Raw genomic sequence first — 22,577 nt, 5'->3', positions numbered from 1 at the left:
AAATGGGTGAAATTTAAGAGAGACTTTGACAATTTTAAGACACAGTGTATACCTTGGGAAATGAAGATAAAAGAAGTGGAGAGTAAGTGCAACTTCCATTTAGACTGAGACATGACTAAGATATTTTGTTATACTGTTTTGTTACTTCAAATAATCTCTTGGTAACTGAGAATTTTACCCACCCACAGTACTAATCACTGTCTCTTTTTGTTTAAGGTCACTTTGGTTCCTCAGTAGCTTCTTATTTCATATTTCTGCGATGGATGTATGGAGTAAATCTGGTCCTTTTTGGTTTAATATTTGGACTGGTTATAATTCCAGAGGTAAGAGTTTAGGCCCCAATCCTGCATTCAGGTTCATGCAAATAGTATCTTGTCCATAATACACGTCAAAATGAGATTGATGTCATATTGTTACTTATTTCCAATTGTACTTTGTTACTTCCAGTGTTATTACATCTGGTAATGTCACATCCAGTCATGTCATCATCCTTATCTTAACTCATGATCAATTTCTTATCTTCTGCATCAGTCTCATTTTGACATTCACTAGGAGCAAGATACTGCTCATGCAAGCACAGAGGCCTTGGGCTGCCTTACTGATAGATCTGTGGATAATATCACTTCATGATGCTCTATCTTCTTGGAATGACAGAATAAACTTCAGTTTTACTTAGCCTTAGTTAAAATATGGTAGGAGATACACCTTATGCACCTATTTGAATTTATAGTAGCAAGTTAGGCTCCTGTTTTTGAAAATGTTGGCTTTTGTCACTGTCCCTAAATCCATATTTATCACCAATGGGAGAGATTTTCTAAAGCATCTTAAGAGACTTAAGACCAGAAGCCCCACTGAAGTCAATGCCTGATTATCACTTAAAGTCCTCCACTCACCACCAGGATGGCATCTCCTCCTGGTTATTCTGGGGAACAGCTCATGAGTTCATAGAATATCAGGGTTGGAAGGACCAATCCCCAATTTTTGCCCCAGATCCCTAAATGTCCCCCTCAAGGATTGAACTCACAACTGTGAATTTAGCAGGCCAATGCTCAAACCACTGAGCTATTCCTCCTTGCTTCCCATCACCCCTTCCCGCGGTTGCACACTGTCTCTCAGTCTCTCTTTCTGGGTCAGCAGCACCTCTTTCACTCCACAAGCTGCTGCCTCTTTGTGACTTGACCCTCCAGCCAGGTCACCAAACGTTTCCCCTTCTGGGGCTGGAAAGTCTCTTCCCACAAACAGGCTCAGGCAGCCTTCCCTTTCGCTGCTTTGTCATGCCACTCCCTCAGTGGCTCGCAGGGGAAACTGGGCCCACCCTCTACTCTTGGTTCTGGCTCAGGGACCCTCTAGCCAGCAGTTAAGGCCTGTTCCATTTTGACCTTGCTGCTTTTCCATGACTCCTCTGCTACCGTTCTTACTCTCCCACCCCCAGGTTTGCCAGCCCAAACATACCTCCCTTCTCCCAGGGAGTGACTGCAACCCAGCAACCCCTTTTCTGCTGCCAATTTCCTGCCTTTATAGTTCCCAGTCCAACTCATTCCTCCTCAGCCTGGCTTCCTCATTCAATCAGGGGATTGCTTAGCCACTGGATTCCCCCTAGCTATGACCTGTTGGGTTAATTAACCCCCTTCTCAGTCTGCATTAACCCTTTCAGGGCAAGTGTAGGGTGAACACCCTTTGAAAAATCCCACCCTTAAGCAACTAAACATGGATTTGGAAGCCTAACTTTAGGCTCATATTGCTGAAAATTTTGGGCTGAGTGAAAAACAGAACTCAAGAAGTCTATTGGCTTCAAGTATAGGCCACCATATCTATAAGAAATCCAGGATGTACATTCCCAAAAGTAATTAAGAAAACCATAGTGACAATATGACTCTGTCAAACACATTTCTTAATCCTGACATTCTTGTAAATATATCTCACAATAAAGGCAACATACTGGTAATATTTAATTACATGATTGCCTATTGAGGAGTTATAAAATGTAAGTACAAAATACTTAATGATGTGGTTTTAAAGTTCTTATTGGTGCTAATGTTCTTATTGGTGTTAATTTGACATCGCTGCTTGACTAGTAAGTGGTAAGTCTGACTAAGTTTTGCATAGTTTCTCAGGTTGTTTCAAATTAAGAGGACGCATAAAATAAATAAGAGTTGCCAAATCCTCTAACAACCAATAATTGTCGGTTTCCAAAATACCCACATTTTCCACATCTTAAGTCAGCCAGTTGTTTCTTCATGAGAAAGGGTTTTCTTGTTACTCTTTTCCATTGTTATTGGAGGAGGCTTGGCCAAAAAAGAGCATGGAAATACTTAGTTATGCCCCTTTTAAAAACAGAGGAGTGTATTTAGCTATATAATGGCTCAGTTTCTGTGTGCTGTGTCTAAGGGCTCTGCTATCCACCCGGACTGCCAGATGTTCTTGTTCAATGCAGGTTATTACAGAGGAAAGACAATGTGTGGTCACTGATAGAGATTGCACTTTTTTCCCCTTCTTTAATTTTGTTGTTCGCTTTATCTAAAATAAAACCAATTCAAATTGAGCATGGACAAGCATAACCATTAAAAGTGAACAATATAAATACAATACAAAATACAAATGCATTTTCTTTATTTACGAATTGTACATTTCTGTATGATGAAGTAGTTGTGACTGTTTTGTCTATACAGTATGTATATTATTCATGGTGCATTAAACTGTTACAATGTATACAGGAGCTGGGGAATAACCATTTAATTATAAATGGCTTTAAAACTAAGTATATAACCCTTGCAAAACAAATGCATTAGAAGCGATGGATGTGGTCTGTCTGCTTCATGCTGCAAATGTATTCTAAGCTATTTATGAGCCATTTAGACTTTGCTGTGCACTGGCCATAGCCTACTTATAAATATATTAACTCTTTATGACTCCTTCATAGACAACCCTTAAACTAAAGGGTTACCAATCAATTCTGATAAATCTTGGTCTTGCTGTAAGTCCTATCCTGCACAATGCTATTGGGAGATGCCATGGTGTTATTTTATTCTCATGCCACCTTCCTGATACCAGCTGCCCTCCTGACCCCTGCCATTTACAACTGCTTCATGTTGAGATTTCATAACTCAAGTATTGTATAAATTTAAGGCTAATCTGTAAGCATGAACAAATGCCCCTCAGCTGATCTTGGTTTCAGCTTGAGGGGAGAATACTGCATCAACGGATAGAGCTAATCCCTTTGTTGCATTAGAGAGAGGTAACCCATGAAGTTCAAGGCAAAGGAGCCTTCTATCCAAATAAGTGAAGTTTAAATTGAAGCTGTTGCTGTGCAGCCATGCTCCTCTCTCTAGGAGAGTCCATTTCCCAGGCAGTAGTTAGCCAGAGAGGCCTTATTCCAATAACTCTTGGGGAAAATTCACTCTGAGGGTTTTCAGATGGTGCTGTGACATGGAGAAGAAAATAAATTACCCTAAAAAGGTACAGTATATGCGATCAGTGGGATTTTATGAAGCACTCATAATTTGTCTCAACTCTAACATCACTGGGAATGGAGTTAGGCCAATGCTGAGCATTTTGAAAATATGACCATGAAAACGTCAAAGTCCAAGCCCAACCACAGCAATGCTCTGCTTCATCCTCCACTAACAATTGATTTGTGTGACATTCCACCACTACATCATAGAACAATTTTGCTTTAGATCAGGGCAAACCCTTTTAAAGGGGCATCAAAAGAGAAAAGTTAGATGAAAGGATCCATAACATCCCCCTGCCCCCAAACATGGCCGGCCATTCCTTCCATTCCACCATCAGAATCTAGAGAAGGCAGTTCTGGAATTCTGGATCACTAAAGACCCAGATCAAGCACTTTTCCTTATTTACAACACCACACTGAAGAGAGAGCTGAATGACACCAAATATATCCAAACAATATGAAGAAACATCATCTATCCTCGGGTTGCACTTTACATCACCAATTTAGTAACAGATGAAAAAAATAAAAAAAAAAGGCAAGAAGTTAAACCATCCCATTATTAGTTGCTGCATTTCATGATCTATATATTCAATAAAGCATTAAGCCATTTTCACTGTAGCCCTAAACCAACTCCTGGTTACCAGTGTTCATGTACCGAGATATGCCAACATCATCAGTATCTCTGAGCAATGAAAACAAAGGAGTATCTGGAATCCTGCATGTACTCAGATCAAGTTTTGACCGCCCAGGAGCATTTGATTATCCTTGAGCCATCTGCATGGCAGCCAATGGCTCTTCTTGAATAAGTCTAGTTCAGGTTACATAGAAAACATTTTATCAACAGCATCACCACTAGATTACCAAGAGAAAACAGGGGAGATGGAGGGGGAGGGAAAATTCTGCTCTCTTAGACACTGAAGTAACTCCATTAAAATAATTGGAATTGCTCTGGACTTATGCCAGCATAAGCAAGAATAGAATTTGGTCCAGAGAAGACATGAATTGGTTGCAAGTTAATTTAGATTCCTCCATCCTATGTTTATTCCTGCAGAATAGATCTTACTTGCCAGAGTCTCCAAATCCATCTCTTAGCCCTTTTTAAAGACTTTTCCCTTTTATTTAGGTGTGGTGGGTGGCTTGGTTTGGTTTTTTTCTTCATTTTTAACAATGTACTCATCACAACTACAATCACATTTTATGGACTTTACGATATACGTGGTATATGAACATCAAAGTAGTAGCAGTAAAAGGGTTATGGTTAAACAATATAGGGCCCAATTCTCATCTCACGCAAGTTTTGCACTGGTTTAGTTCTAGGAGTTATTCCTCATTTACACCAGTCTGAGATCACAATCAGGCTCTAGATGAAATCCTGGCTCCAGTGAAGTCAACGGCAAAACTCTCATTGACCTCAGTAGGACTAGGACTTCACTGCGTCTCTCGGCATTCTTGTGAAAGTGTTCTCTATTAGGTAACCATCTTCTTCACTCATGTCATTCACAGTTGATTCCAGATCTGGAAGTTTATACCCTTCCCACAAGAACTAGCTACATCAGGGCTGGTAAAACATCAACCTACTGCTCGAGAGAGTCTCTTTTTTTACTACTACTTTTTAAATTGTAGAAGAAGTCATTCTAAAATCTCCCAAATTCTCAGAGCAGTTTGCAGCAAGTCATTGTAACATGGCAGCAGAAAACACACTCACCATGTCAAATCCCAATTCAGCAAAGAGCTTACGTTCAGTAACTTGACTTCAATGGCACAATTCACATGCCCAAAGTTAAGCTAATGTTAAGACAATGTGGTGAATCAGAGCCATAATCTACACACATCATGAAACACCAGAATTTTCTGCACTTTTGGTAGTCCTGGGAAGCATTAGGAAGCTTATGGGGATCATAAAATGTGCATGTGCTATTTCAGGTTGAGTCACTTCTTGCAATCGGAGTTCTATAACTTTTGCTAAATAATCCTGTTTGTGAATTTGTTCCACCATTTTAAAAACTTCCCTTTGTCTGATTGTATCTTATTACAAGGAAAATATTTAAATTAATGGAAAAATGAAAGGTGATATACACTCTGCTATACTATAAACATGTCTTCATAAACCTCATCTAGATCTTGATGGGAATCCCATATGGAAGTATACCTAGAAAAACTGTACCCAGAGCTGAGCAAGCTACCGCTATGGATTTTTCTGTCCTCTGGGATTTTGAGGTATGTATTGTACTCTTCCAAACTAGATAAGACGTGTTAATATGTAAAGGAACAAAATTCATCCCTGATGTAACTCCATTGAAATTGCCAGGTTTACAGTGATTAATTTGGTCCCAGATGTTGATTAAATCATATTATTTTATAGTTTTTACACACACACACATTCTTTCCCAGACAAGGACATGAAATGACTCCCATTGACATCAATGGGCTTTGGATCCCCAAAAAATTTTGGACCAAAATCTGTTGTGTGTGCGCATTTGTTTACATATGGATTTAGTACATTTCCATACATAAATGTGTTTTGAATGCACATACTGCACATATATATGCAATTGTTGGTTCTGCATGAAAAAGCTGCTGCTTTTTTTTTTAATTAAAAAATGGGTGCACATGCACAATTCCAGGGCATGTGGCTGTTCAAGTTGTAGATTTAATACTCATTTTACAAAAAGATAAAACAAATAAATCCACTGAAGTCAATGGAATTATATCAGTCTTTCATTGGAAGAAGTGAAATCAGAATCAGACACCTGCTCTCTCTATACCTTAGAAAAACAAAATTATCTGTAGCGCTGGGATACTGAAATTATATATATCTCAATCCTTGGCTTCTTTTATTAGAATTACAACAGGCAGGCCTATTAGTTTGATTTGCAATAATAATTTTGTGGTGAGGATAACTGTCTCCTAATAAGTGGAGTGAAAGCAATTCATTTCACATATGCCACTGAATAAATCATCAGATAGCAGTGACTTTTGGCACTACTGACATAGTTCACATAAGTGACTTAGACTTACTGGCAAGGAAAGATTCTGTAAAAATAAAGACAGCTTAATAATTACATCTCTGCTGCACTGCAAGTCAATATAGACCAACTATCACATCATCATCATCATTTTACATTTATATAGTGACTTTCATCCTGAAAAAAATCCAGAACTTCTGTACAAACAAGAATCACTTCACTAATTACTAGTGCATAGGTTCAGTATTGATTCAGAGGGAAGAGTTCAACTTAGTTACCAGCACCACATCCTATAGCAGCTCAGGTTTTCCCAAGGGGGCCAGAATGTCAAACTCATGTGTGCACTGGCTCTAAAATTTAGGTATGTCTAAGCAGAAAGCATCTTCACATAAATGGCAATAAATGGAGAAAGAAAGATAGGCATGAAATGAGGGGCCAGAAGAAGGTTGGAGAGGTACTCTTGCCACTTATCAGATATAAAGTGGCAGGCACTGTAAGAGTTTGCTGAATAGACAAAGTGGAGCAAACTAGGAAATGAAATATCCATTTTCCAAGTGTGTCTAGTGAAACAATGCCTCCACTTTTTGGTGCCCAACTTGAGGCACCTTGAAGGACTCAGTTTTCAGAAATTCTGAGCCCCTGTTGTCTGAAAATCAGGTCCCTTGAAAGGAGTTTGAAGTTGGGCAGCCAAAAATTGAGGCACCCCCAAAAAATCAGTAGTTCCACTTGAAAATATAGGCCAACATGTTTGTGTGCCTTTAGGAAACCTTCAAGCTACTAAATCAGCCCTCAGAGAAAACTAGCAGGAGGGTGAATAAGTTCTGTTCTGTATGATACCTCTCCTGAGATCAGATAATAAAAGATGGTATTTCTGAAAGTGTTTTTAAGATACTATCCAATGCTGCTGAGAACTACTGTTGAAGGTGGTACTTCCAGAAAGATCTTCATCATCAACGTTTTCTAAAAACCACTAATCTGAAAGTAGGTCAATTTATTAGCACGTCTTCAAATGTCTGTTTTGAACAACCTGATACAGCTGTGATATTGTCCCACTCATTTTTAATTGAGGACCTTACTGGAGTTTTAGACTTATTCTCCCCACTCCCTAAGCCCACTTGTTAGCATTTAAAACTTACCAAAGCTCAAGGCTAATTATTGGTAATCTGAGTATGTTTGTGTAGAATGAGCAGTGCATCTTTAAAAATTAAAAAAGGAAGGTAGCAGCAATCTTTAGTCTGTCTTGTTAGGGGAAAAAACCCACCACAAGACAGAGGGAAATTTTTTGCTGACCTGCAGCTGGTATTTTTATTTGAATGTCTATAAATTCTGCACATAACAACTAAGGAAATTTGTTCTGAGATGGGGTCATGTGTGACCATGCTAGGGCAAAGAGCAGATCTACAATTAGCTGCCAAATTTTTGCCTTTTGCTTGGCACATGTCCACACTGTGCAGCTGTGACTAACATCCACAGAGACTCACCCTTTATTACTACAGTGTGCACCATACGTGTGGGGCAATGGGGAATAAAATGAAGAGAAAAAGCTTCAACATCACCAATCCCTGTAAAGCAGATTTCTAACAGACAATGTTGGAAAAAATATTTTTCAACACAGTAACAAATAAGGGAATACTCTGGAAGCAAGTGGGTTGCATAATTGATGACAGCAGTAGAAAAGAATAGATCTCATTTGGACATAAGACTACATGCATCACAGAAGGAAAAATTTTTAAAAACAAACAAACATGCGGTGTGATGTTCCGTACAATTTTTCACCGGGGACCAGAAAGCTAAAACAACATTAGGAAGGTTATTTTCAGGCTTGAGTTTCACTCTGCACTAACAAACTCCAAAATGATCCTCTTTTTTTTTTTTACAAGGCTGTTTTCTTTACTCCTCCCCACCGCACACAATCATAGAATTTCAGGGTTGGAAGGGACCTCAGGCGGTCATCTAGTCCAACCCCCTGCTCAAAGCAGGACCAATCCCCAATTTTTGCCCCAGATCCCTAAATGGCCCCCTCAAGGATTGAACTCACAACCCTGGGTTTAGCAGGCCAATGCTCAAACCACTAGCTATCCCTCCCCCATAATATAATCTGCTATAATTTTCAAGGGCCTGTGTTGCTCCCATACCAGTTGCTGTGTTGCTGCTCTGCTCTCAAAGACTCCCCAGTAATGGCAGAGACATGCAAAAGGTCGTGCTGTACCTATGGCGTTATACTCAGAATTGTAGTGTTCCCACCACCTACTGGAAATCATGAAGAAATAACTGTGCAGCCAGTGTTGTGGCCTGGATTACTAGAAAATTCCCATTAATAAGCACATGAATAACTAACAATTTTACTGAATGAAAAGGAGTACTTGTGGCACCTTAGAGACTAACAAATTTATTAGAGCATAAGCTTTTGTGAGCTACAGCTCACTTCATCGGATGCATTTGGTGGAAAAAACAGAGGAGAGATTTATATACACACACACACACAGAGAACATGAAACAATTTACTGAATGCATCCATCATTTTACAAAGAACTGATTAAACTGGGTCCTGTGTACAGCCTAGGATATTGCTTTCATTGTTCCAAAGTCCTGATCAGAAGCACAGATGGGAGCTTTCCAGAATGTTGTAGCCAGGCAGGGCTGGATTAATGCAGGGGCTTTAGGGGCTGCAGCCCAGGGCCTTGAGCTAAACGGGGCATCGCAGGCTGGATGCGGCCTGCTGCTTTTCTTCATCCGGTCCATGGCAAGTCTCCATGATGTGAGCCAGACACTGGTCCCCAAGCCTCAGCGCCCCTGCCTCCTTCCCCTGGGGCTGGAGCTGCAAGCAATGGCTCACTGATGTGTCCCTGCAGCCCCTAGCAAGGGGCGTTCAGGGAATCTCTATGCACTGCCCCTGCCCACAGCACCAGCTCCACAGCTCCCATAGGCCAGGTACTGCAACCAATGTGAGTTGCAGGGGTGGTGCCAGTGGGCATGGGCAGCATGCACCATGCAGCATGGTCTGGCCCCTCTGCTTAGGGGCTGGACATGCCAGCCACCTCGTGGAGCAGAGCAGCACGGAGCCAGGGCAGGCAGGGATCCCTGCTGTGCTGCCAGCCAGGAGCCACCTGATGTAAGCACCTCCCAGCTGGAGTCTACACCCCACACCCCCTACCCCAGCCTGGAGCCCCCTCCTGCACCCAAACACCCTCCCAGACCCCACACCCCCACCCCAATGCCCGCCCCAGCCTTGAGCCCCCTCCTGCACCCAAACTCTCACCCAGAGCCCACACCTCGAACCTCCTGCTGCCTCCCAAACCCCTGTCCCGTCCCATCCCTGGCCTACCTCAGAGCCTACCCCCTCAAGCTGGAGCTGCACCCCCTCCTGCACCTCAATCCCCTGTCCCAGCCTGAGCTCACTCCCCTACTCCAAACCCTCAGGGGCCCCAGAAAAATCTAATAGCCCTGAGCCCACAGGAGAGTTAATCCAGCCCTGTAGCCAGGTCTCTACTATCCAGTAAATATTCAGTTAAAGGGTAGAACAGCCAAAGCAAAAGAGATGTACAAGATGTACAATATGCTATAGTACACGTCAACATGGATCGGCTATTACAGAAAAGTGGGGAAGAATCTGCTGATGCCAAAGAAATAAGATTTTCTAGGAGATCAGTGAATGTCCATTTGTGTATGTAATAAAACACAGCTCCATTTCAAAAACGAGAAGAACATTTCCTGAGATCTGATGGTCCATCGGAGTAGTGGTTTCATGGAAAAAAGAGTCAAGGTCGTTTTGATTTTAGACTTAGGTGAATTTGCATTACAGACTAAGCCATGAAAGGAGATGCTCTGGGGTGAAAGTCAATCATTTTCCAATTAGAAGAAAAGATTTCAAGTGGGTGTGATGGGACCTGGGGTAGGGGAAGATGCGATTGTTTTGGATTCACCTCAGAGTTTTCAGAAAATTGGGATGTTTAGTCCAGGATTATGTTAGCAACCAAGAGTGGCACGAATTAACAACTACATCAAAGAGACATGTAAAACAGGAAGGCAGTCATCCCCAGGGGGAGAACGAGGCCTCAGTGGTAGACAGGTTCAGCTCAGACCTCAAATTTCACCCTCTGACTTGCTTCCACTCACCTAGACAGGTTCTTCTGGTCAGTAGAGGGGCAGAGTGTATGTATCACAGGCATTTGATAAGGATAGCAATGGAGTGGTGTTTCAGAAGCTAGTCGCTAAAAAGCAAAGATTAACCCAAAAAAGTAGAACTAAAAAACTTCATCTTAAAATGACTCTATTTTAACTTGCAACATTTACAAGAAAGGTTAAAACAATGCAATGGCCTTCATTCTTGTAGGAGAAATCCATGTAACAGACAAGGAATCAAACTTATTGGTGGGTTTTTTTTGTTTTGTTTTTCTTTAGGGTTATATCAAATATTCTGCTCTTTTTTATGGCTACTACAATAATCAACGGACAATCGGCTGGTTGAAATACAGGCTACCAATGGCATATTTCATGGTTGGAGTTAGTGTATTTGGCTACAGCCTGATGGTTGTTATAAGATCGTAAGTATAGTTCTTTGGGTTTAGTGTTATTTCCCCCCCCTTCTCTGAAATTCAAACTAATCTCTATTGCATTTCACCTTTCTCCACCACTTATTGTTAAAATAGCAGATTTAGGGACGTGGCATGGCACTTTCAGTCCAGTTCCCAGGTGATTGGAATTCATGTGACAATTTCAGAAGACTTTTAGGACCTACTTCACCAAAGAGCCTACACTTGCATTCCTTGCACCCCCAAAACCTCACACTGATGCCAATAGGAGCTGTGTGGTGTTCATAATGAGTACACATTAGATCCAAACTCTAATGAGCAAAGCAGATGCATACCCAAATCAATCTGCACTGGGCAGAATAATAATGTTTTGCACTAATCTATCACCTTCTAGTCCAGAATCTCAGAAAGATTTAATTTAGCCTTCCAAAACACTGGAGATAGATGTTACTGACCTCATTTCACAGATGGAGAAATACAGGCTTAAATACAGAGTTAAGTGACTTACCTGTGGTCACACAGAAAGAAGTTCTATTCCTGCTTTTGCACAGACTATTTGCTGACTCCACATCATGAGAGTTAACCACAAGACTATCCTTCCTTCCTATAGGAAAGTGTAAGCCAAATGGATTTTTATGTTTATTGAAACAGGCATGTTGTTATTCAGTGCACACAAAATCTTGAGTCCTTTGTTGGAATGAGGCACAGAAATATATCCAGACACTCAGATGTACTGTACATTTACAATATTACCATAAAATCTCAACATCTGTTGTCTCATCTGTACTGGAGGGATTTATGCTGGAAACTCTAATAGGAATTACAAAATATTTCAGGGATCAAATAAAAGAGAAGAAACAATAGAAGATGTATCTGCTCCTGTGTTGATTAACAAGTATGCTTTCCCCCCCCCACACACACACATATTGGTTTACTGCAAGTACACTATTCCAGCATTGTGTAACCATTGAAATCTCTTTGGAACATCATGCTGTAGCTGGTATATCTGACAGCACAATAAACTTGTTTTCCTTAATCTAAATAGCATGCAAAATAGTACAGATATAGTTTGATGATGATGGTGGTATTTATTTGTATTGCCATAGTGCCTAGGCATGGCACTATTTGTCCTAGGCACTATACAAATAATTCTGCTCCTGGTCTATTTATGAATCCCCTAAATTTAATTGATGTTACTGTTATTAAAAATCCTCCAATATAGCTATCATTTTGTAATGAATAGTGGATCTGCATCATGATATATGGACTCAGTCCTCCTTAAACCAGAGGTATTTATTTAAAGAAAACAGCTACAACCAGACACAAACCAGATACTGCCACATAACTTGAGTCCCAGCTTTGTTTACCTTATTTACCAGGAATCACAACTTGTCTGAATTTCTATATAGCACACAGGGGATTCTAGTGGCTGAACAATATACTGCAAGTAAACACATTGCCATTTGTAAAAAGGTGTGGCACCTTAGAGACTAACAAATTTATTAAGCTTTCGTGAGCTACAGCTCACTTCATCGGATGCATTTCATGAAGTGAGCTGTAGCTCACGAAAGCTTAATAAATTTGTTAGTCTCTAAGGTGCCACAAGTACTCCTTTTCTTTTTGCGAATACAGACTAACACGGCTGTTACTCTGAAAATTGCCATTTGTGTCATCACACAGGATGGCCAGAAATGCCAACGAAAACACAGGAGATGGGGATGACAACAATTTCACTTTCAGCTGGAAAATGTTCACTAGCTGGGATTACCTCATTGGCAACCCGGAAACTGCAGACAACAAATTTGCATCTATTACAACCAGCTTCAAGGTAATATCCAAATGACATACAATTTCTCTGCCTCTGGAGATGCTATCAGAATCCACCTTAGTAGCATTTCAAGGGGAAAATTAGACAATAGCCTGGAAACCTATATAGCATCCTGAGGGGTCCCCAGGAATAAAATGATTAACCATGGTGATTCTAGTTCATACGTTCTGTGCTGAACTGAGCTCTATATTTAGGTTAGGAAGACTATAGCTGTTTTACTTTCCTCTGGGGAATGGAGTAGGGAATATCAGTGAGGAATAAGTGAGTGGCTTTCAATTGCAAGGGACTGAGATACTCTTGTGGAGCTTGATCTTTCCAGTATGCCCTCTCGTGTGTTTCAGTTAGAGATGCAGCAGAGCTGAGAAATTTGGATCCACATGCTAATTTTCCCCAAGTTCAAGAACAATATGGGATCCTCCACTCCTTCCCAACACAGCATGCACACGATAGATTCTTGTCCAAACTCATGCCCTTGCTGGCATTTGCTTTAGTTTGCTGCCTTGGAGACCCAGCTTAAGAAATAGGATTTTGCTTATAAACAGTTCTATACTGAACTTAATCCAAGCTCCTTCATAGGCTGGTTATCCCGAGGAGTGCTGGAACAATTTGTATAGTGGGAATGGTGAGAACCATTGAACCAAACTGTAAACCCTGCATATGATGAAAATCACTTTAAGCTGGGGGTGCAGCAGCACCCTTAATTCCAGCACCTATGGTGATCCTCAGGGCTTTTGTCTACAGGGCTTCTTGTCTCTCCTCCTTGCTCTCTCTCTCACCTCCAATCAAAGGGCTTATCTTCCTGAGATAAAATGAGATCCAGCTGCTCTGGCTGCCAAAGAGAGTCTGTGGAATTTAGTTCACAAAGTACTAAGTCCTGATACTCTATCACAGAGCTCATTAGAGAGATTAGCCTTAGCCATGATGCATTAATATGAACTTTCCTAAATACAATGGGATTCAGATCCAAGGATCTGGTATGGAGTCCAGCTCTAATTCCAATATAGAGGTTGTGTTTGTTTTTATTTCTAATAGAACTCTCACAATCTGCCAGTATAGAAGCTGAATTTGAATGAAGGGGATTTTGGCGGGGGGGGGTCTCTTTGCCAAAAATTCTTTGTTTAGCTTATTACATGTTTATGTAAAAGAGGGGATAGACAAGGAGTGTGTGAACATTTGCATTTGGGTCTTGACTACCATGTTATGCAATAGCAGTCAAATTCTGCTTCATACTTCACACCTGCTTTATACTGGTGTGAATCACAATAACGCTACTGATGTTAATGGAGTCATTGTGAATTTATACTGCTCTAGTTGAGAACAAAAGGTTGGCCCATATTGTATTAATTCCAAAGAAAATTATTATGGAGAAAGCAATTATTGAGAAAATCCATTGTGGAGCTGGTTGAAAAATGGCAATTATTTGCAGAAAAAAAATTAAATATCCCATGAAAAATTTTCGATTTTCAATAAAAATCCATAAGCCAAAAATTGAAAAAAGTTATTAATTTTTCAAAACTATTTTCAATTTTAAAAGAAATCAGGTTTTGCTAACAATCTTTTGTTTTGAAAAGCAAACACTGAACATTTTAACTGAAAACCAAACAAAAATGATTATTTTTTAACTTTACATTGTTCTCCCCTCCCCCCATTCAGTTTTGGAGTTATGGAAAATTTCCATTAACATTTTGGTCAAAAAGCCGTTTCTTCATTAAAAACAAGTTTCAATTAAAAAGTCAACCAGCTGAGATGAACTCTGTGCATAGAAGAGCCAATATAAAATGGATTGGGTAAAATATTTCTAGAATTCTTGAGAGGAGCAAAGAGCAATTTAGGTATCAGCATATCTGAAATGGTTTTACACACACAGAAAACCAAATGCATAGATTATTGTGGAAGGAGAAGTCAATAATTAAAGGTTATGTTCAATTTCCTAAGATACAAATTCTTGAGCTGAATCCTACATCACAAAGTCCTTGAATTTCTTGAACTTAATCCTCTGCATTAGTCACACTCAAAGCAGACCTTGGAGAACGAGGGAGGTCACATGTGCATCAAGCATAGATAAAAACAAAAAGGATCTATGCTACAACAGAAGAGCCAATTTTAAAGGTGTATTAGATTTAGGGCGTATAATGTCTAACAGCAGGCAAACAGCATCTGGAATGCTTGCATTAGTCATTTTAGTCCTCTCTATTTTAATATTTGCTGTTGAAAAGTTCATCCTTGAAGCTGGTAAACCTTTGAGAACTCTCCAGAGAAAATTACTGGCTCAGGCTGCCAAAGTAGTGGGTTTTCTTGTTTTTAATTTCTTTTGGCTCAATCCTGAAAAGCCTGGACCATTTCCTTTATTGTATGGGTAAGCAGGTAGGTAGGGAAGATGTAGGATCCTAACAATTCAGAAAAATGCGACATCAAGTCGGGGTAAATGGCTTTTATAAAAAGATTGAGTGTGGGTAAAATCCCTTGTAATGCTTTGAAACAATGATTTTACTCAGCTGTAATCTAAACAAACATCTTGGACAGAAATCTCCCTGGTTTTGAAAGCACAAATTTGTTCCACAAGTGGTCTGATAAGTACCCATGCAAACATTGCAATAAATGAACAAGGCAAGGGAAGGGTGCTAAGAAGGCAAATGTGCTTCAAACTCAAATTCACAGTGTGGACAACAAGCTGAACTAATGTGACAAAGAATCTGAAGGAAAAACATTTTTCAGTTGCTTAGATACTAATGCTAGGAGTCTGGACAACAAGCAAGAGGAATTGGAATTTCTCATTGATGAGAAGAAATTTGATACAACTGGAATGTTAAAATCACTGGTTACAATCTGTTTAGAAAGTAAAAGTGGGTAAAAGTGGGTAGCACTCTACATTAATGACACCTTTTTAGTTAATAACTCAGAAGGACAGGATCTTAAATGCATTTGGATTAATATGCTAACTAATTAACAGAGGACAGGAGTTGGTACTGGTGGGGACCTGTTACAGACCACCAAATCAAACCAGAGAACAGGATGAGTTACTCCTGAACACCCAGCTATCATGTGTGAAAAGAAAAATTGTGTTATGGGATATGTATGCTGGAGGTTCCGTGTGACCAATAGTAGAGGTTTTTAGAGTTTCTAAAAAATTGTATATATAAGAAAATTTTCCAATGCAGATAGTATTGTACCCAAACATGAAGAAACTTAATTATGGACCTCACTATAACAAAGAAAGACAATTTCATTCCTGGACTGGAAGTTGGTGGTTGCCTAGAGACTACTAATCACGATCTGATTAGTAGTCAATCCAGGCAACCCCACCAGAAATAAATATATGCTTCAAAAAGTCCACTTCATTTTGAATGGTTTCTTGCAATGTGTGTTAACTCCTTATGCTTAACAATCAATACTACCTTGTATTAAGTTCTGACAATCTGATTAACTTTCCCAGACTTCCAGAAGAGGATCTGGGCAGCTCGTAAGTTTGTATCCTTCACCAGCAGAAGTTGTCCCATTAAAAAGATAATACCTCACCCAAATTTTCTCTCTCATATCCTGGGCCAAACACAGTTACAACAACACTGCCATAGAATTTAGATGATCTGGTGGTCCCTTCTGGCCTTAGTCGGACCTCCTGTATATCATATCCCACCAACAGCGCCCAGCATCTGCACTCTAAAGCCAAACAACCAAAATGAGAACAAAACAACTGAAATTAGCCCTAAATAATCAAAATTAGATCAAGAAGGCCAGCCAGCAATTGATAGTTGGTGGCTGTAATGCAGCCTGTGCTTCTTGAAACACACAGCTAGTGAGCATTACCAAAAGTCAGAAGACAGGGAAAAGAGCCAACTTCTACAGGGTACTCGTGGTGAGAGACAGATTAAGGGAGGATATAGTCTTACGATGCACCACTTAAATTACAGTAGCTAATTGCTCTTTCCTTGTGTTCAATTGCAGGAATTTGTAAGACTCACAGTGTCCAAATTTTTCCCAAAGCTGAGGAAAACACTGAGTGAAATTGAGAGGAAATCTTTAAACATAAAACGTGAATGAAAATTGGGGGAATGCTTTAAAAAGAGTTTATTAGATGTCCCAAAAGCCATGATTTCACAGTCATAGCTCTCAAAAAACAGATTGAGAAGTGGCTTGATTACAGGGTACAAGTACCTTCTTTATGGGGAGAAAAGGGTACTAAACAGCTCTTTAATCTAGCAGAGAAAGGCATAATGAGAACCAATGGCAGGAAGATGAAGGCATAAATGTTTAACAGTAAGGGTAATTATTATCTTCTGGAATATTGGAACAAACTTCCCAGGGAAGTAAAGAGTCTCCGTCTCCGGATGTCTTCAAATGAAGATGGGATACCTTTCTGGGAAGATATGTTTTAGTCAAGCACAAGGCATTGTCCTTAATAACAGCATGGTGTAACTGGATTAAATTCTATAGCCGGTTATATACAGGAAATTAGAGTAGATGATCTAATGGTCCCTTCTGGTTTTAAACTATGAATCTATGTATCTGCTACAATTCTTTAAATGTATCTACTTATAAAGGAGTCTATTGTGGATGAGCAAGAAAGTAACAAGGATGAGAACATCCATCTAAGAAGATTCCTTCGGGTTCTGGCAAATGTGCTTATCATATGTTGCTTGTGTGGAAGTGGCTACCTCATTTATTTTGTGGTTAAACGGTCCCAGACTTTTTCAAAAATGCAAAGCATTGGATGGTATGAAAGAAATGAGGTAAGAAGAGTTTGTTTCTGATTTTCTGTAATATTAACTTTCCTTGGAAAAAAGTGTAATAATTGTTAGCATGAAGATAGCTGCTAGGACAAAAGATTGTGGGTTCAAGTCCCACATCAGGATTAAGGTTAAGATGTTAAAAAGCACCAAAGTGTACATCTAACACGGGGCGGGGCAGGGGGAGTGAGTCTCAGAGTTTGGATCAACTAACTTGGGCTTGTGGTACAGGGCTAAAAATAGCTATGTAGACATTCCTGCTTGGGCTGGAGCCCAGGTACTGAGACCCACCCACCTTGCCAGATTTCAGAGCCCAGATTCCAGCCCAAGTGGGAACGTCTACACTGCAGTTTTTTTAGCTCCAGAGCCTGAGCCACACAGGCCTGAGTCAGTTGACCCAGGCTCTGAGACTTTCTCTCACAAGGATTGTTCCCTCCCCCCACCTCCAGTGTAGACATAGCTGAAGTGACTTAAGTAACTAAGGGCATGGCTAAACTTGCAGATGTAGAGCGCTTTGAGTTAAACCAGCCTCCGGAGAGCACAGTAGAGAAGGCGCTGCAGACTGTCCACACTGACAGCTTCAAGCACACTGGCGTGGCCACATTTGTGTCACTTGCAGCAGCATTGGAAGCAGTGTATTATGGACACCTATCCTAGTATGCAAGTATCTGCAACATGCTTTCCAAATGGAGCGGGGGGGTGGAGGAGAGAGTGGGTTTTTGGGGGGCTGAGAGCACGTCAGCATGCTGTCTTGTAAGTTCAGACAGCAGCAGACCCCCCCACTCCTCCCGTGCCTCTCTTTCTCTCACACACAGCATTCCACACAAGTGGTTGCTTTGTCTCAGAGCAGATGAGCAGCCAGCTGTCAGAAACGGAGCTTTCAAAGGGCATATCTGCATTCCTGCAGAGATTCAAAAACAATGACAAGAGTGGCCACTTGACTTAAGGGGATTATGGGACGTTTCCGGAGGCTGATCAGAGCACAGTAATGCAACACCTCGTTCACACTGGCGCTGCAGCGCTCCATGAGGGCACAGCAAATTTTATTCCGCTCGCCAAGATGGAGTACTAGCAGCACTGTAGCTGTGGAGTCAGAGCACTCTACGTGCCTTGCCAGTGTGGACGGGTAGTGAGCTCGTGCACCTGGGGCTCCTTTATTGTGCTGTAACTCACAAGTATAGCCAAGCTTTAAGTCCCATTAATTTTCAGTGGGGCTTATGTGATTTAGGTGCTTTGGAAAATTTTACCCCAAGTCTCAAACTTGGTTTTGAGATGCAATATTGTACAAGAAGGATCCCTTGACTGTTAGAGGTGCCCTTCCCTCAGATAAAAGGTTAAACTGAGCTCCCTTCTATCCGCTGCTGATAGAGCTGGTTGAAAAATAGAATCTCCACCCTGTGGGAAATGCCGAGATTTTGACATTTGGTTTTGTTACATTTTGAGGCAAAAAGTTTAAATCTTGGACTCTTTCAAAGAATGATGTATTCCTGAATGTGTTTTGTTTTGACCTTCTCAAAATGTTTCATTTCAACTTTATCATTTCAACTTTTGTTATATTTAGAATATATAAAAGTTTATATGATGAAATCCAAACTAAATGTTTAGATAATTTCCTGTGAGAATTTTGACAAAATTGATACATTCCTGCAAAACATTTCAATTTAGTCGAATCAGCATTTTCCAACAGGAAATTTTTCTGAGGGAACACTTTTAACTAGCTGTAACCTCTGAGGCTTTTCTGATGATATTTTAAGAAATCAGGGCATTTTTCCGAAAAGAAAAAGGGATATTCCTGATGTCCAACTTCTGGCCAGCATTCCCTCTCTCACTAAGGTAGGTACTAGAAAAACCTACACATTCTACCAGGGACTACACAAGTGCAACTCCCCCTAAAGTCAGTGGGCATTGTACTTGTGTGACCAAGGTCAAAAACTGTGCATCATTGCTGGGTTCATAAGAAAACTGAGTTCCACGTATGTTTCTATCCTAGTCAGCAACATATTCTTAAAAGTGTGAAGGAGACACTCATTTTTTTAAAAAATAAAGATTATTTTATGCACAGGCTGACAGCTTAGTTTCTATGATATTCTTGCTACATTAAAATAGCATTGGACCTCATTCTGAAAGGCCTCTGCTCTCTTTAAAGTAAATGGGAGTAGTGGTTAGTAAGCTCTGGGGTCACAGGAGCATCTTCTGTTGACCTCATCTCTCTGATAACAACGTAAGTGTTCTGGCAAAATGCACAAATCATCCCAGGTCATTCAGACTTTGGGACTGTAGGAGGTATAGTAATTAGATATGCCAGGAACTGAAGTCATTTTGCAATCCGGGAGTACCTCAGCTGGGTTTTCCCCCTTTGACTTATTATATGGACGCCCCCCCCCCCCCGTGGCATGGTAGATATCGCAAAAGAAATCTGGGAAGAGGAACCCAATGAGGGGAGAAATATAATTGACCATGGTGTTGCAGATGCGAGAACGGAGAGCCCGGGTCACCCCTATTGTACGGGAACATTTGGAAAAGGCACAGGAGGCCCAACGAACCCATTACAATTGCCAGGCAAAAGTCTGACAGTTCCAACCAGCGGATCGGGTGATGGTGTTGGTACCCACGGCAGAAAGCAAGCTTTTGGCCCAATGGCAGGGGCCCTATGAGGTGGGGGAAGTAACCTACAAGGTGCGGCAACCAGGATGCCGGAAACAAGAACAAATTTATCACATTAACCTCTTAAAGCCTTGGCACCAACGAGAGGCATGTGTAGTGGCCCAAGACACCCCGATCCAGGGAAATAACATGCAGGAGTGGATCAGGATATCCACTGATCTGACACCAAACCAGAAGAAAGAGATAACTGAGATGATCAGCCGATACCAGGATGTGTTTTCAACCAAACCAGGTCAGACCGCCGAAGCATATCACCACATTATCACAGACCCTGGGGCAAAGGTAACTTTAAGGCCCTATCGGGTCCCAGCAGCAAAAAGGGAGGAGATCAAGGCAGAGGTAAAAAGGATGTTGGAGCTGGGAGTCATCGAAGAGTCCCACAGTCAGTGGTCAAGCCTGATTGTGTTGGTGCCCAAACCGAATGGGTTTTGTAATGACTTTCACCAACTGAATGAGATATCCAAATTCGATGCATATCCCATATCGATGAGTTAGTTGACCGCCTGGGCAATGCCCGATTTTTGACCACCCTTGATTTAACAAAGGGATACTGGCAGATTCCCCTTGCCAAAGATGAGAAAGAAAAGACGGCATTCTCTACCCCAGAGTGTCTGTTTCAATATACTGTTCTTCCTTTTGGACTGCATGGGGCACCTACCACCTTCCAGCATTTATGGACAAGCTCCTATGGCCCCATACCAGTTATGCAGCGGCATACCTGGATTCTTCACACCCCCCAACTGGGAAACCCACTTGGAAAAGGTGGAAGCGGTTCTGGACATGCTAAGACGGGCTGGCTTCACAGCCAACCCAGCCAAGAGTGTTCTAGGGCTAGCCAAGGCTAAATACCTTGGCTACATTGTAGGAAGGGGCATGGTCAAGCCCCAACAAAACAAACTAGAGGCTATCCAAAATTGGCCCCGGCCGAATCAGAAAAAGGAAGTCCGGGCATTCCTGGGTGTGGTGGGGTACTACCAACGATTTATTCCCCATTTTGCTACCAGAGCAAGTCCCCTGACAGACCTGATAAAAGCCCGAGGTCCGGACATGGTGAAGTGGACAGATGCCGCAGAGAAAGCATTCATGGATCTACGGACAGCCCTCTGCAGTAACCCTGTGCTTATAGCCCCAGACTTCAACAAAGAATTCATTTTACAGACAGATGCATCTGAAGTAGGATAGGGAGCTGTCTTATCACAGATGGTCAGAGATGGAGAACACCCAATCCTCTACCTCTGCAAGAAACTCCTCCCGAGAGAGCAGAAGTATGCCATGGTTGAAAAAGAGTGCTTAGCTGTGAAATGGGCCATGGAAACACTACGTTATTACCTTCTGGGATGATGGTTTACCCTTGTGACTGACCATGCATCCCTTCAGTGGATGCAGCGAAATAAAGAGAAGAACGCAAGAGTGACCAGATGGTTCCTGTCCCTACAACTTTTCCAGTTCACCATACAACACCAGGCTGGAAGCCACCATGGCAATGCAGATGGCTTGTCATGGGTACACTGCCTGACGTCCCAAGTTGCCCAACCCCGTGGTGTTTAGTGGGTGATGGGGAAAGATATGTGACAGGGTCAGGCCAGATGGCTACAGGAGAGTGATAGAAGGCAGATATATTAACCCCAGGTTAAGTAGGTCCCTTTTCCCTGGGTAAGGTAACAGAGAAGGTTCCAGAACAATCAGGAACTTTCTGGAAACAATTAAGGCAGACAGGCCGATTAGAACACCTGCAGCCAATTAAGAAGCTGCCAGAATTAATTAAGGCAGGCTAATCAGGGCAACTGGGTTTAACTCCAGATAGTGAGAGGTGAGTAAGGAGCTGGGAGCGAGAGGACATGCTGCTGGAGGACTGAGGAGTACAAGCTTTAACAGATATCAGGAGGAAGGTCCTGTGGTGAGGACAAAGACGATGTTGGGAGGAGGCCATGGGGAAGTAGCCCAGGGAATTGTAGCTGTCACACAGCTATTCCAGAATGCACTCTGCACAGCTGCAGTCCACAGGGCCCTGGGCTGGAACCCAGGGTAGAGGGCGGGCCCGGGTTCCCCCCAAACCTTCCAACTCCTGATCCAACACAGGAGGCTCCACTGGAGGGGAAGGTCTCTAGGCTGTTCCCCGATCCACATGGTGGATCAGCAGAGACTGTGGGTGTTGTTCTTACTCTTTTTTCCCCATGCTGGCCAGTGATGAGGTTATCTGAGTGAACGGCAGATTTGAGCCATGAAAGTGGCCAAACTGAGGGCTACTGTGATCTCTGAGGCGACCAAATCCACCAATAAGCACAGGACCCACCAATGTAGAGGAGAAACTTTATCACAATACATTTCCTGACCTGCGTTAATGGAAAATTGCAGACTCTGAAAAGAGATGTCAGCTTCCTCTTCATAGGAAGTGAAGCGGCCTTCATATAC

At 41.6% G+C, this 22,577-nt stretch overlaps 1 protein-coding gene across 1 annotated transcript in view; it reads left to right on the top strand.

The window, feature by feature from the left end:
• Positions 1-22,577, top strand: part of TMC2 (transmembrane channel like 2) — a 55,788-nt gene that overhangs the window by 6,460 nt on the left and 26,751 nt on the right. Inside the window, exons 5-10 of the mRNA XM_038391424.2 lie at positions 1-82; positions 217-323; positions 5,570-5,668; positions 10,819-10,961; positions 12,630-12,777; positions 17,316-17,504. Coding sequence (XP_038247352.2) covers positions 1-82; positions 217-323; positions 5,570-5,668; positions 10,819-10,961; positions 12,630-12,777; positions 17,316-17,504 — 768 coding nt within the window. The remainder of the gene's footprint in view (positions 83-216; positions 324-5,569; positions 5,669-10,818; positions 10,962-12,629; positions 12,778-17,315; positions 17,505-22,577) is intronic.

Source organism: Dermochelys coriacea, chromosome 2 (assembly GCF_009764565.3).
Source record: "Dermochelys coriacea isolate rDerCor1 chromosome 2, rDerCor1.pri.v4, whole genome shotgun sequence".
Taxonomy (NCBI): domain Eukaryota; kingdom Metazoa; phylum Chordata; order Testudines; family Dermochelyidae; genus Dermochelys; species Dermochelys coriacea.
This window is presented reverse-complemented; position numbering and strand designations above follow the sequence as displayed.